Raw genomic sequence first — 13,171 nt, 5'->3', positions numbered from 1 at the left:
CACCATCCAGAAACGAACTATTGAAATAAACACACCCCCTAAATCCCTTCTTTATATTTAACACCACCCTCGACATACCATAATTGTTCTGAATTACAATAAAAAGAGAATGTTATCCTCCACACCCATGGTAATGAAAATACTGAGATTTAATTTACAATTCAGTTGAAATAGTAATTAGCATAAGAAAGTTCTAAGGTTCACGTATTGACTTTTTTTTAAAAGCAACCTGTTCTTTTCATATAATCATAATTTTTTTTAACAAGATAATCAAATAATCAAAATTACTTTAAACACAGTCTTAGATAAACAAATAATCATGAAATATTGGGTCGAATAATCAAGTAATCACTGTAAAAACGACAAAGTAATCACATAATAAAAAAAAAACTTTTTACGTCAAGAAGGATTAAGAAAATTCAGAGACGACAGCTATTTTCAAGACCTCTCAGAAAAGAAAAAGAGAATATTGAGGTTTTTTTTTTTTATTATTATTATAGCTACAAAATAGTAACATTCTTCGATAAAAGTTAGATAGTCTTGAGTGTTTTTCCCATATATATGACTGTTGTTGATTTGTAAAAATAATTCACGTCTCATTTCGTATTTGTGAATACAGTGCTAATAGTATGATGTTATGAGTTATTCACAATATATAAAGGGGGAATTAGCTACGAGATATATATATATAAAAAAAAATAATATATGATTTTTTTTGTTCAATCATTAATGAAAGTGAAATGGAATCATTAATGAAAGTGAAACAATTATTTTGGAATGATACCGTTTTTGGCTGATGTAACATAATCAGTTTTTAGGAATGAAGTAGAATTACTACATGCGGGTCCGCACACTACTATATAGATATAGGAAGATGTGGTATGATCATTTTGAATGATATTATAACTATATCAAAAAAAATATTTGTGATATCGTATGATCTATAAGAGTGATTTAATGGCCTTATTCTATATTTAAATTCGTTCAAAATTATCTGACTAGTGTGAATTTAGCGTGCCATACATGGATTACCGGTATTTTAAAAATAAATAAAAGATAACTCTATACTTTGTGTGGGCATCGTACACTTATAATTGTCAGCATGATTGTCAAAATAACCGTTGTATCAGTTGTTCTTATTGGTATGTATACTATTTAGTGTTACAACTAATAATTGCATAACATAATCATTATACAGCTAGCCTTAATGGCATTGTTTTGCATGTGTGCAGCTGTTGTAAAAACTATCTTATGTTATTGATCTGCTGATTATAGTAGTAGGCAAGATTAACACATGATTACTAAAAATATACGGAAGTGAATCAATTTACTTTGACTTAAACATTTTCACTTAGTGATAAACACATGGAGTTTTAATTGTTTCCCTCCCATTTTAATAGTTTATAAGAGTAATCCCGTTTACTCATTTCATTCATCTTCTATCCTTTCAAATATGGCAAACCAAGGATTTGTAAATTATTGAAAACAACACGCTATTGATTTCTTGCGTCCGAAGCGCTTTTCTGGATTTACCTTCATCAGGAACGCTCAAAGCCAAACATTTGAAATCCGAAGATGTATAAGTACCGAAACCGTTGAAGAGCTGTATGTCAAAAAATACCTTTGTAAAGTGAGACGAACTTACATTTTCGCAAGCCAACTGTAAGGTTCCATGCAGAATATCTCAGTCTACATGTATGATTTTCTATGTTGTTCTTTGTATTCTCTTGTTTGTCTTTCAATAAATTATTTGTTTTGTCATAGAGCTGTCAGTTTTTTTTCTTCAATTTATGGGTTTGAATGTCACTTTGGCAAATGTTTGGTATCTTTCTTCTCTTTTCACAAATTACAAACATGCATTAATTTTGTGTGTAACCAACCTTGCTTTCTGTAGCCTGGAATTTTAATAAAAGCTCCATAGGGTTGTAATGCTGCTACCTATTGAAAGAAATGTTACTGATTATGTGAACCTTAATAGAATAAAATACTAAAATTTTACTTACATGTTTAGTTTATACATATTATATTTGTAAAATGGATTAGACACAAGTAAATCATACTTACGAAGTCTTCTCCATAATACAATTTAAATTACAATAATAGAATAATATATAATGGACATGCAGTTTATAGAATATAATAGTCTGCGCTCACGCTACCAGGCGACTTGGGCAAAGAAGTCGCTCTCCTGACCGTCACATCGCTTTCCCCGACCCCCAAAAGCGAAGACAAGTCGCCCTGTTGTTTACGATACTGGCTTTCAGTCGCTTCCGTCATCAGACATTTTCAATTTTTACCAAGTTGATGAAACATCAACTTTTTAATGATAATTAAAGAAATTCAGACATAAACGATTTTGATAAAACCTCTTTTCAAAATTGAGCCTAGTTGGTACCTGGGAACAGTATATCTTTATTATATATGTTCCTGTTGGTACTAATTAATGCGGTGTGGTTAAATTCTTTTTCATAGGGGCAAGTTAGCAGACCTTTAAATTTTGAAATTTAACTCTTTTTCATTTATAAGACAAGTTCATAGAAAGAATTAACGATCATAGTAATCACTGTCATATATAGATGTCAACGCTTATGCATATAACATTTGTTATCATATATGTGTGTAATGTGTAGAATTGTGATAAATCAGCTGTACTGAATGAAACGAAGTTTTGCATGAATAAATCAGCTAGTGAAAGCAATGAAGTTAATATTAACCTCCCCATTGAACACTGAATAAAGGGCTGGTACATCTATGGGTCCACTAGAACTCCTTCTTTCCTTATATTTTGGTGGTGAGCTCATTTTTTGTTTATAGGATCATTTTGGACTGGGAAGGGAAACTCATTTGTTAACGTCGTACTGGTTCTTATTAATATATACCTCCTTTGTGGAGAACTACGGAAGACTGAATGCGCTATCGTAATATCTTTCCAAATAAGGCCGCCATACTCAAGTATCAAGAACTGTCATTATCTGTAACTCTCCCATGACGGACGCATTGAGAAATGACATCATTTTTGAAGAGGCATAACTTTTAAGTTCAAGATACATAAGATTTCATTAATAAAACAAACGAGGTAAAAAAGGAATGCATTCGGATTGCCTATGAGCATGATGATGAAACGTAAATGTACACAAATATGATCATTGATAAATTAAAAGAAATGGTTATCAATGCAGAAAATTAATTGATACAAAAGAATATCCTTTAAAGATAGATAACAAATATAAAATAAATTTGAGTCTAATAACAAGTTTTACGAACAAATTTTAGGCCCGATCGGTCCCTCCTTATGTGGTATATTTTGACCATCATTTATAGATCTGCATCTGTCTGTCTTATTAATAAATATGTGAGAAAGATTCAAATGCAAAGAAAACTTTAAAAAACCACGAAAAATAGACACGATAATCATCAAACAATTGATATTTCATAGTGTGTCTTTCTATGTTGTGATGTTGTACTATTGTTTCAGAAAAGGGAGAGGTTTGGTAGCATTAAAACTTTAAAATCAGCCGCAAATTTTTGCACCTGTCCTAAGTCAGGAATCTGATGTAAAGTGGTTGTCGTCTGTTTATGCAGGTCTTACGTGTTTCTCGTTTTTGTATATATTAGATCGTTGGTTTTCCTGTTTGAATGGTTTTACACTAGTATTTTTGGGGACCCTTTATAGCTAGATGTTCGGTGTGAGCCAATACTCCGTATTGGAGAGAATCTAGGTATAAAATAACTTCTATTAATAAACACCATAGAAGTGTCATTCATTGGTAGTAGTTTGACTAATTAAACTGGTAACAATGAAAGCTAACACCATCCAGAAACGAACTATTGAAATAAACACACCCCCTAAATCCCTTCTTTATATTTAACACCACCCTCGACATACCATAATTGTTCTGAATTACAATAAAAAGAGAATGTTATCCTCCACACCCATGGTAATGAAAATACTGAGATTTAATTTACAATTCAGTTGAAATAGTAATTAGCATAAGAAAGTTCTAAGGTTCACGTATTGACTTTTTTTTAAAAGCAACCTGTTCTTTTCATATAATCATAATTTTTTTTAACAAGATAATCAAATAATCAAAATTACTTTAAACACAGTCTTAGATAAACAAATAATCATGAAATATTGGGTCGAATAATCAAGTAATCACTGTAAAAACGACAAAGTAATCACATAATAAAAAAAAAACTTTTTACGTCAAGAAGGATTAAGAAAATTCAGAGACGACAGCTATTTTCAAGACCTCTCAGAAAAGAAAAAGAGAATATTGAGGTTTTTTTTTTTTATTATTATTATAGCTACAAAATAGTAACATTCTTCGATAAAAGTTAGATAGTCTTGAGTGTTTTTCCCATATATATGACTGTTGTTGATTTGTAAAAATAATTCACGTCTCATTTCGTATTTGTGAATACAGTGCTAATAGTATGATGTTATGAGTTATTCACAATATATAAAGGGGGAATTAGCTACGAGATATATATATATAAAAAAAAATAATATATGATTTTTTTTGTTCAATCATTAATGAAAGTGAAATGGAATCATTAATGAAAGTGAAACAATTATTTTGGAATGATACCGTTTTTGGCTGATGTAACATAATCAGTTTTTAGGAATGAAGTAGAATTACTACATGCGGGTCCGCACACTACTATATAGATATAGGAAGATGTGGTATGATCATTTTGAATGATATTATAACTATATCAAAAAAAATATTTGTGATATCGTATGATCTATAAGAGTGATTTAATGGCCTTATTCTATATTTAAATTCGTTCAAAATTATCTGACTAGTGTGAATTTAGCGTGCCATACATGGATTACCGGTATTTTAAAAATAAATAAAAGATAACTCTATACTTTGTGTGGGCATCGTACACTTATAATTGTCAGCATGATTGTCAAAATAACCGTTGTATCAGTTGTTCTTATTGGTATGTATACTATTTAGTGTTACAACTAATAATTGCATAACATAATCATTATACAGCTAGCCTTAATGGCATTGTTTTGCATGTGTGCAGCTGTTGTAAAAACTATCTTATGTTATTGATCTGCTGATTATAGTAGTAGGCAAGATTAACACATGATTACTAAAAATATACGGAAGTGAATCAATTTACTTTGACTTAAACATTTTCACTTAGTGATAAACACATGGAGTTTTAATTGTTTCCCTCCCATTTTAATAGTTTATAAGAGTAATCCCGTTTACTCATTTCATTCATCTTCTATCCTTTCAAATATGGCAAACCAAGGATTTGTAAATTATTGAAAACAACACGCTATTGATTTCTTGCGTCCGAAGCGCTTTTCTGGATTTACCTTCATCAGGAACGCTCAAAGCCAAACATTTGAAATCCGAAGATGTATAAGTACCGAAACCGTTGAAGAGCTGTATGTCAAAAAATACCTTTGTAAAGTGAGACGAACTTACATTTTCGCAAGCCAACTGTAAGGTTCCATGCAGAATGTTTTTCTCAAAGTGAAGTTAAACATACACTGTACGTTACATTTCAGCGGTGGGTTTATCATGTTTAAGACGGCACATGGCAGGTGTCAGATACAACAATACCACCACCAGATTAGATGGCAAGACCGTACTCATTACTGGAGCTAATACAGGCATTGGCAAAGAAACAGCCATGGATTTGGCTAAAAGGGGTAATTTTCAATACTGCACTTGTTTAATTAATGCAATATTATAAGATCCTCAATATTAAAATCATCTTCAAAGATTAACGCCTTTCTCTTTATTCAAAAATAGATTTTTTTCTTAAAAATCAATATGTAATTGTTGCTTTACGTATAAATCTCCATACACTAACTATATTCATGCCCACCGGCTTTGTTTTATTTTAATTATATTTTTAGCCAAAGGAAGCCCTTGTAAACCATAAAAAGGTCGTATACTTCAACAGATTAATGAATACATTAACAAGAACTAATTGGTTGATACATCAAATACAAAGTCGGTCTTTAAAAATTTCAAATTCATGAAACGGACATTTTTTGTTGAACATTCTTCAGCCGTTTGTTAATTCTTATATAAACGTATAAAACATCACCCATTTACTGTACTATAACTTGACCCTTCTCCGAAGAAAACCATAACGTTCTTCCTAAAAAAAACTTCTATTCACGATTATGACGCAAGATCACTTATTTAATATATTTTATGGACATTTTCAATTATGAAGTGGTTCCCACGCTGCTTTTCAAATTGGGTTTACAGATTCTGCAGGCTGCTCGACAGAAAAAAAGGCATACGACCATAGGTTACTGTTTTCTGATAAAATAACATACTACATGTACATACTTTTAATAGCGTGTTTTCAATACGCACTAAGGAAACGTTGATTTTTAGGTGCTAGAGTAATACTTGCTTGTCGTGATATAGACAAAGCGAAGACAGCGGCTGATGATATCAAGAACAGAACTGGCAATGCAAACATTATAATAAAACGACTAGATCTAGCCTCGCTGAAATCTATCAAGTTATTTGCTGGAGACATTAATGCCAATGAAAATAGATTAGACATCTTAATAAATAATGCAGGTGAGATACATAGAGATATCTAAATATAATGGAAATAAATTCAATTGTTTTCGAAGACAGTACATTGCTAACTTTCCTTGAAGTGTACATGACTTTGTATATTGGAGCAAGAAAAACTTTCGCCCTCTCTTTGAGTTTGAGAGATCGAGCAAAAAATAGTAATACTAATCTTTTTTGTTAAATAAACAAATTAAACATGTTTGTGACAAACGTTAAAAAATAGCATACACTCATACATATAATATATATGTATATTTCAATTGTTGCAAGCATATTATATAGTGACAAAAAAAAAATACAAATTACAACAGATGTTTTGATGACAGTTAATACAAGTAAAATATTATTTATTTTAATCTTTTCAGCGCTGTCATGAAAAAGAATTACTTTGTCATTGATATTTTATTCCAGATGTTACATCGTATTCATATTTTTGAATAAACGTCCCCTGTAAACGTACACATTTAAACACATTGTTGTTCAACTATCTACAAAGGAAGTGACAACAGTACACATAATTAACAGCCAATAATCTAAACTCTATGAAAACTGATCAACTGGGATATAAAGTATTATCTTTAATTGAACAAAATAACACACATTTTTGTAACAATATATAAAGAGTTCCCTTTTAATCTATCTATAATACTAAAATTACGAGGTCCAATTTGTCAGCCGTCATCACGTAAAAACGACGAATCAAAGAATTCAACTTTATATATAACTAATATAGTACAAAGGTGTAGATTAAAAATTACACCACTCCAGGCCCTTTTGTTTTCCGTTTGTTTTCTACGTAATTAATATTGCCAATAATTAAGAAGTTCCGGGTCGAGTCCGATACCGATACCAATAGTATATTCACCTGTTACCTATTACCTTATCTGTACGTTCCGCATCTGACAGGCGCACCAACAAACGGTGTATTCAGGATTAATATGCTATATACACGGGTCATAATCACAGGGTTGACACTACTAAATTGTCAAATTGTTACCTATTGTAGTATTTTAATCAGTAAGACTTTCTAAGATAACAATAAGAATACTAAAAATCGGGACTAAAAATAAGGCGTATAGGTACAGTTTTCAATTTGTTAGCGGGCATGACGTAAAACAGCGAATCAAAGAATTCAACTTTATTTATAACTAATATAGGACAATGCTGTTGATTAAAAAATACTACATTCCAGAACCTTTTGTTTTCCAAATAATTAATATTACCAATAATTGATAAGTTCCAGTTCGACTGGTTCAAACAGAAAGATTTGAAAGCAGAGAAAACTGTGTATCTTATAATCGGCATGACAATACTAATACTAAAATAAGGCTTGCGCATAGTTATATACTTTAATTCAGTCACGGACCCGCGATATTACGGGTGTGTTCTAGTATTAATAAAATATGCGTCTATTCTAATAAAAAGAAGGAATACCCTACAATATTGACAATGATGAATAAACAGATAGTCAACTAATACAGCTGCTTATACATGAATTGTTTTTATTTTTACCTATATACCTTTATATAACACAATGTACCCATCTTTCATTTTTAAGAAAAAACACTCGAATTCAAACCGTTTCGGCGATATACAGGATACATCGTATAAGTTCTATTTGTTTGTGATATTTTTGATTAAACTGGTAATATTTGATCTTTTTCGTAATATGTGCACTTTGGCATGTAAATAATCATTGACCCTTGTTGCGTCTGGCAATTGTGTCACTTTAAATAGTACTGACTCCTCTGCACCAGGCACACGGATGACATACCTGTCCAGTTGTGTACAACTCCTTACAATATCTTACCTTATCATTAATGTCCCGATACACAATTTTAATACGCATCCACCATGCAATATATCACCGTCCCTTGGTGTCTCCTGCAGTTAAGCTTGAAATATTTAGCCTTCTCACAGATTTTTTTTTGTACTTTCGAGAGGTGTGTATATATACTCCTACATATATATACAAATATATGAAAACTGTTGTTTCTTATTTGAGTTTGCAACTATGTACACTGTATTGTTTATTATATTTGTAAAAGTACTATTATAATGATATTATATTCTTCTTCTTCTTCTTCTTCTTCTTCTTCTTTACGAAACAGTCGTCTGGCGCCAAAACAAAATTTAAATCCTTCTATCTATGATGAGTTTTTTTACAACCACAGGGCCGATGCCAATGCTGGTGGAGTTTTTTATTTTCCGAGGGTATCATCAACCGAAAATGCTACAAAATCAAACAATAGGGACATTCAGTCACACAAAATTTTTTTCTCTGAGATAGTTGAATTTTACATTTGTAATAATAACTTGATGTCTAGGAATAATGAGATGCCCTTACTGGAAGACAGAAAATGGTTTTGAGATGCAGTTTGGAGTCAACCACTTGGGACATTTTCTCCTGACTAACCTACTACTTGATTTGATAAAGAAATCTGCTCCTAGTCGTATATTAACAGTATCTTCATTGGCACATGAAAGTAAGTGTTGATCTTTGATATATGATACTATTGTATTTTATATTGTTATTTTTTTAATCTAACAAAAAAGCAATAAATTATCACAATCGGTAAGTAAGCATCTCGTTTTAAATTGAAAGAATTAACCGTCTCACATAGACAAATATCGTCACTCGATACCTTAGAAGAAGCTTTAAATTTAGTCATTTATCTGTTCATTCAGAATATTTATTTTATTTCATCAGGAAATCATTAGATCCAAACAGAAGATTCTCTACATACTTACATCTATGTTAATATTTCTGATTATAAGAATTTCCAGGTCTTTTGTTACGCCTATCGCATGGTATATCATGTTTTTTTTCGGATAAAAAAGGACTCCAATAATACGTTGGATCAGTATGAAAACCATGTAATTTCTGTCAAAAATAGTTGCAGATATATGTTTTGTTTCAGGAGGTACAATAAACTTTGATGACATATACAGTGAGAAATCATACGACCCTGGAACAAGTTATTCTCAGAGCAAACTTGCCAATGTTCTTTTCTCAAGAGAATTAGCAAAGAGACTTGAAGGTTTGTATGCTAAAGCAAATATTTGTGTGAAAATAAAACTACGGAATTGGTGTAAATCAACATGTTACTTGTTGATTTTTAGCGTGGTGAATTTTACATTTTCCTTATTAATTTTTATCTATTATACCAAAAATAAATTGTAATAAAATTGAGAATGGAAATGCGGAATGTGTCAAAGAGACAACAACCCGACCAAATAAAAAAAAACAACAGCGGAAGGTAACCAACAGGTCTTCAATGTAGCGAGAAATTCCCGCACCCGGAGGCGTCCTTCAGCTGGCCCCTAAACAAATATATACTAGTTCAGTGATAATGAACGCCATACTAATTTCCAAATTGTACACAAGAAACTAACTTAAAAATTAAAATCATACAAGACTCACAAAGACCACAGGCTCCTTACTTGGGACAGGCGCAAAAATGCGGCGGGGTTAAACATGTTTGTGAGATCTCAACCCTCCCCCTATACCTCTAACCAATGTAGAAAAGTAAACGCATAACAATACGCACATTAAAATTCAGTTCAAGAGAAGTCCGAGTCTGATGTCAGAAGACGAAACCAAAGAAAATAAACAAAATGACAATAATACATAAATAACAACAGACTACTAGCAGTTAACTGACATGCCAGCTCCAGACTTCAATTAAACTGACTGAAGGATTATGATTTCATCATATGAACATCAGGCACAATCCTTCCCGTTAGGGGTTTAGTATCATACCATCATAACATATATGAGAGGAACATAACCCGTGTCATGCCAACAACTATTTTTAGAATAAATGTGTTTAGTTCCGACGCAAAGACCTTATCAGTGACTCAATATTAACGCCAAAATATGCAATCTTTAATGACTTGACAACAGTATCGTAATTATTCTTAATAAGTCTATTCAAAGGTTTTGTAAGTTTCTGAGGTGAATACTGACACCTTTGTGCTTTATAAAGAATATTTCCATAAAAGATTGGATGTGAAATACCTGAACGTATAAGAAGTCTGCATGTTGAGCTATATTTACGAATAATGTCTTTATACCGATGATAGAATTTAGTAAATGTTTTGACTAGTTTGTGATATCGAAAACCCTGGTGTAATAATTTTTCAGTTATACATAAATTTCTCTCGTTAAAATGTTCATTTGAGTGGAATTTTCAATATGAAATGAATACTTTTTAGCAAAACAGGAGTGTTTGTGATTTTTGGAGACCAATCATATAACAAAGCAAAAGCTAAAATCATCAAACAAATGGATAACAACTGTCATTTTTCTGACTTGGTACAGGCATTTTCTTATGTAGACAATTGTAGATTAAACCTGGTTTTATAGCTTGCTAAACCTATTACTTGTATGACAATCGCATAAAATCCACTGATCAAACCATTTTATTGGGAAAAGATATAATGCTCTTTAATTTTCAAAGACTATCAATATTAAAGTAAGTGGAATAAACGTGATTATAATCATACATCTGTCTACTTAAAGGACCAAAACGAGAAATAGAACATTAATAAATATAAGTGTACCATTCCTAAGAAGGGACAATGACCAATATCGTACTGAAAGCTATACAAGAAAACTTGAAATAAAATTGAGAGTCAAAATGAGAAACGATTCAAAGAGATAACTACCCTACCAAAAAGCATAAAACAGCTCAAGGCCATTAATTGGTCTTCAAAACAGCGCGAAAATACCGAACCCAGAAGCAGGCTTTATCTGGCCACTAAACAAAAATGTGTTCTTAATCGGTGAAAATGGACGTCTCACTGAACTCAGAAAAAGTCGGAAGAAAAAAAGCATTCAAACAGAAACCAAATAGCATGCAACGATAGACTCTTTTATCGGTTCACAATATGACTTGAATAACATATACAACCATGACAACCATGAGGGCTTTAATAATCACACTTATCTTACCACATGTTCATAATTTTGGGGTGATGCTCTGATATTTTTCCAGGCACTGGTGTCACAACATATTCGCTGCATCCAGGTTTGATTGACACCGAGTTGAAACGACATTGGGAGAAAGAAAGTATAATACTAAGGATATTTTTTAGTATAGGACAATATATTGTAAAAACACCAGAGGAAGGAGCACAAACAACAATATATTGTGCTGTTGATGAAAAATTGACAAGTGAATCAGGAAAATATTACAGGTTTGCCAATAGTTAATGAAAAGTAGGATATTATATTGAAATATAACAATATAGAAAAAAGGGATTTAAAGCAAACGAAAACGTAATTAAGAGGCGATAGCAGGTTTCGATGCCAAGATTTACTAAATCCATTTATAATTCGCCAAACAAACGAAGAGACAGGAGAGACTTGCAATAACTTTCTAACAGGAGTTCACCAATTAGAAGGGTAAGCCTTTCTTACAATGCATGTGTCAATCCCATGCAAAATCAGACTCTGTCGAAAACAGTTAAACAAGGAGATATATCGCAATTGTAAATTTTCGTATCAAACTAATCTCCTCTTGTCTTTAAATCTGAGATCATGAATATAATGTAATATGCAACAAGATAAGCGAAGGAAACTTTTTTTTATTTGCAGTGATTGTGCAGAGAAAACGCCTTCAAAAGAAGCATTAGACAACGAAATCGCAAATAAACTGTGGACATTATCTGCACAAATGGTTGGATTAAACACTGGGAGTACTTAATACTATCAGATCAATTATCATTTAATCTTTCTGTTATTTGAATTATAATATCTAAAATTGTCATCATATCATATAAAGTGTACTTATTTTAAAACATAAATAAAACGAGCCAATAGGGACCGTAAGTCCATATTGGCTCAGGAAGTGCTTTCAACCACTTATCAGGTATTTCTTTTTTGCATTAAAAATTTACTATTTATTTGAATAGTGTTAAGTAGTTAATGTAACAAATAGCAAACAAATATTCGTAACTTGAAAGTAGGCAAATTTAACACGAGAAAAAACCTCACAAACATTCAAATGTAAAAGGTTTAACATTAAGATGAATATTTTGACCAAAACGGTCTTTGTCAAAGGATATTGAACATGAAATGAGGTGATATGGAGTTGTATAGAAAACTAAGGGTGTATCAACGACTAGTTAGAAAGTGTTGATTTGTGAAGAGTTGCAATGCCTTGAAGTTCATGTTTTATTAATAAATTATTTTATTCTAATGGTACCAGCCTCTAGTTACTAGTATTATCAAGAAAGGGAGCAATATGTTCATTGTCCAAAACAAGTGAAAATGTGTTGCATGTATCATGTAGCCAACAGAAGGAGAGACTAGCTATTTATATAACTAAAGCTTACACTTGATTTGTTTAGGTATATAATCACTCATCATAAGCGTTGAACAATAAACAAAATCCATACCATATATAAAACTATAAAGGCGCGACTCGTTTATGGTTTTAGTTTTGGTCATGATAATTGTTCTTCGTCGAATAACCGAGCGCCGTTGCAATCGTATTACTTGGTTATGCGAGTTGCTCCAGAATAGAGATAAATATATTGCATCTGAAACTTGGCTTACATAAACTCGAAAATTAAGAAAATCTGGTAGT

General features: G+C 31.6%; 1 protein-coding gene across 1 annotated transcript; it reads left to right on the top strand.

The window, feature by feature from the left end:
* Window positions 1-4,828: 4,828 nt before the first annotated feature.
* Window positions 4,829-13,154, top strand: LOC134685230 (retinol dehydrogenase 11-like). The gene is made up of 7 exons (XM_063544751.1): window positions 4,829-4,950; window positions 5,537-5,680; window positions 6,384-6,575; window positions 8,903-9,061; window positions 9,497-9,616; window positions 11,576-11,777; window positions 12,178-13,154. The coding sequence occupies exons 1-7, from the start codon at window positions 4,911-4,913 to the stop codon at window positions 12,284-12,286; spliced, it is 966 nt and encodes a 321-aa protein (XP_063400821.1). The 5' UTR covers window positions 4,829-4,910; the 3' UTR covers window positions 12,287-13,154.
* The last annotated feature ends 17 nt before the right edge of the window (window positions 13,155-13,171 follow it).

Source organism: Mytilus trossulus, chromosome 9 (assembly GCF_036588685.1).
Source record: "Mytilus trossulus isolate FHL-02 chromosome 9, PNRI_Mtr1.1.1.hap1, whole genome shotgun sequence".
NCBI lineage: Eukaryota > Metazoa > Mollusca > Bivalvia > Mytilida > Mytilidae > Mytilus > Mytilus trossulus.
This window is presented reverse-complemented; position numbering and strand designations above follow the sequence as displayed.

Bases quoted from the DNA above. Each gene is read 5' to 3' on its own strand.
- LOC134685230 (XM_063544751.1), top strand. From the start codon at position 4,911: ATGATTGTCAAAATAACCGTTGTATCAGTTGTTCTTATTG. The intron at 4,951-5,536 runs GTATGTATACTA...GTTACATTTCAG, and splicing joins TGTATCAGTTGTTCTTATTG to CGGTGGGTTTATCATGTTTA. The intron at 5,681-6,383 runs GTAATTTTCAAT...GTTGATTTTTAG, and splicing joins CATGGATTTGGCTAAAAGGG to GTGCTAGAGTAATACTTGCT.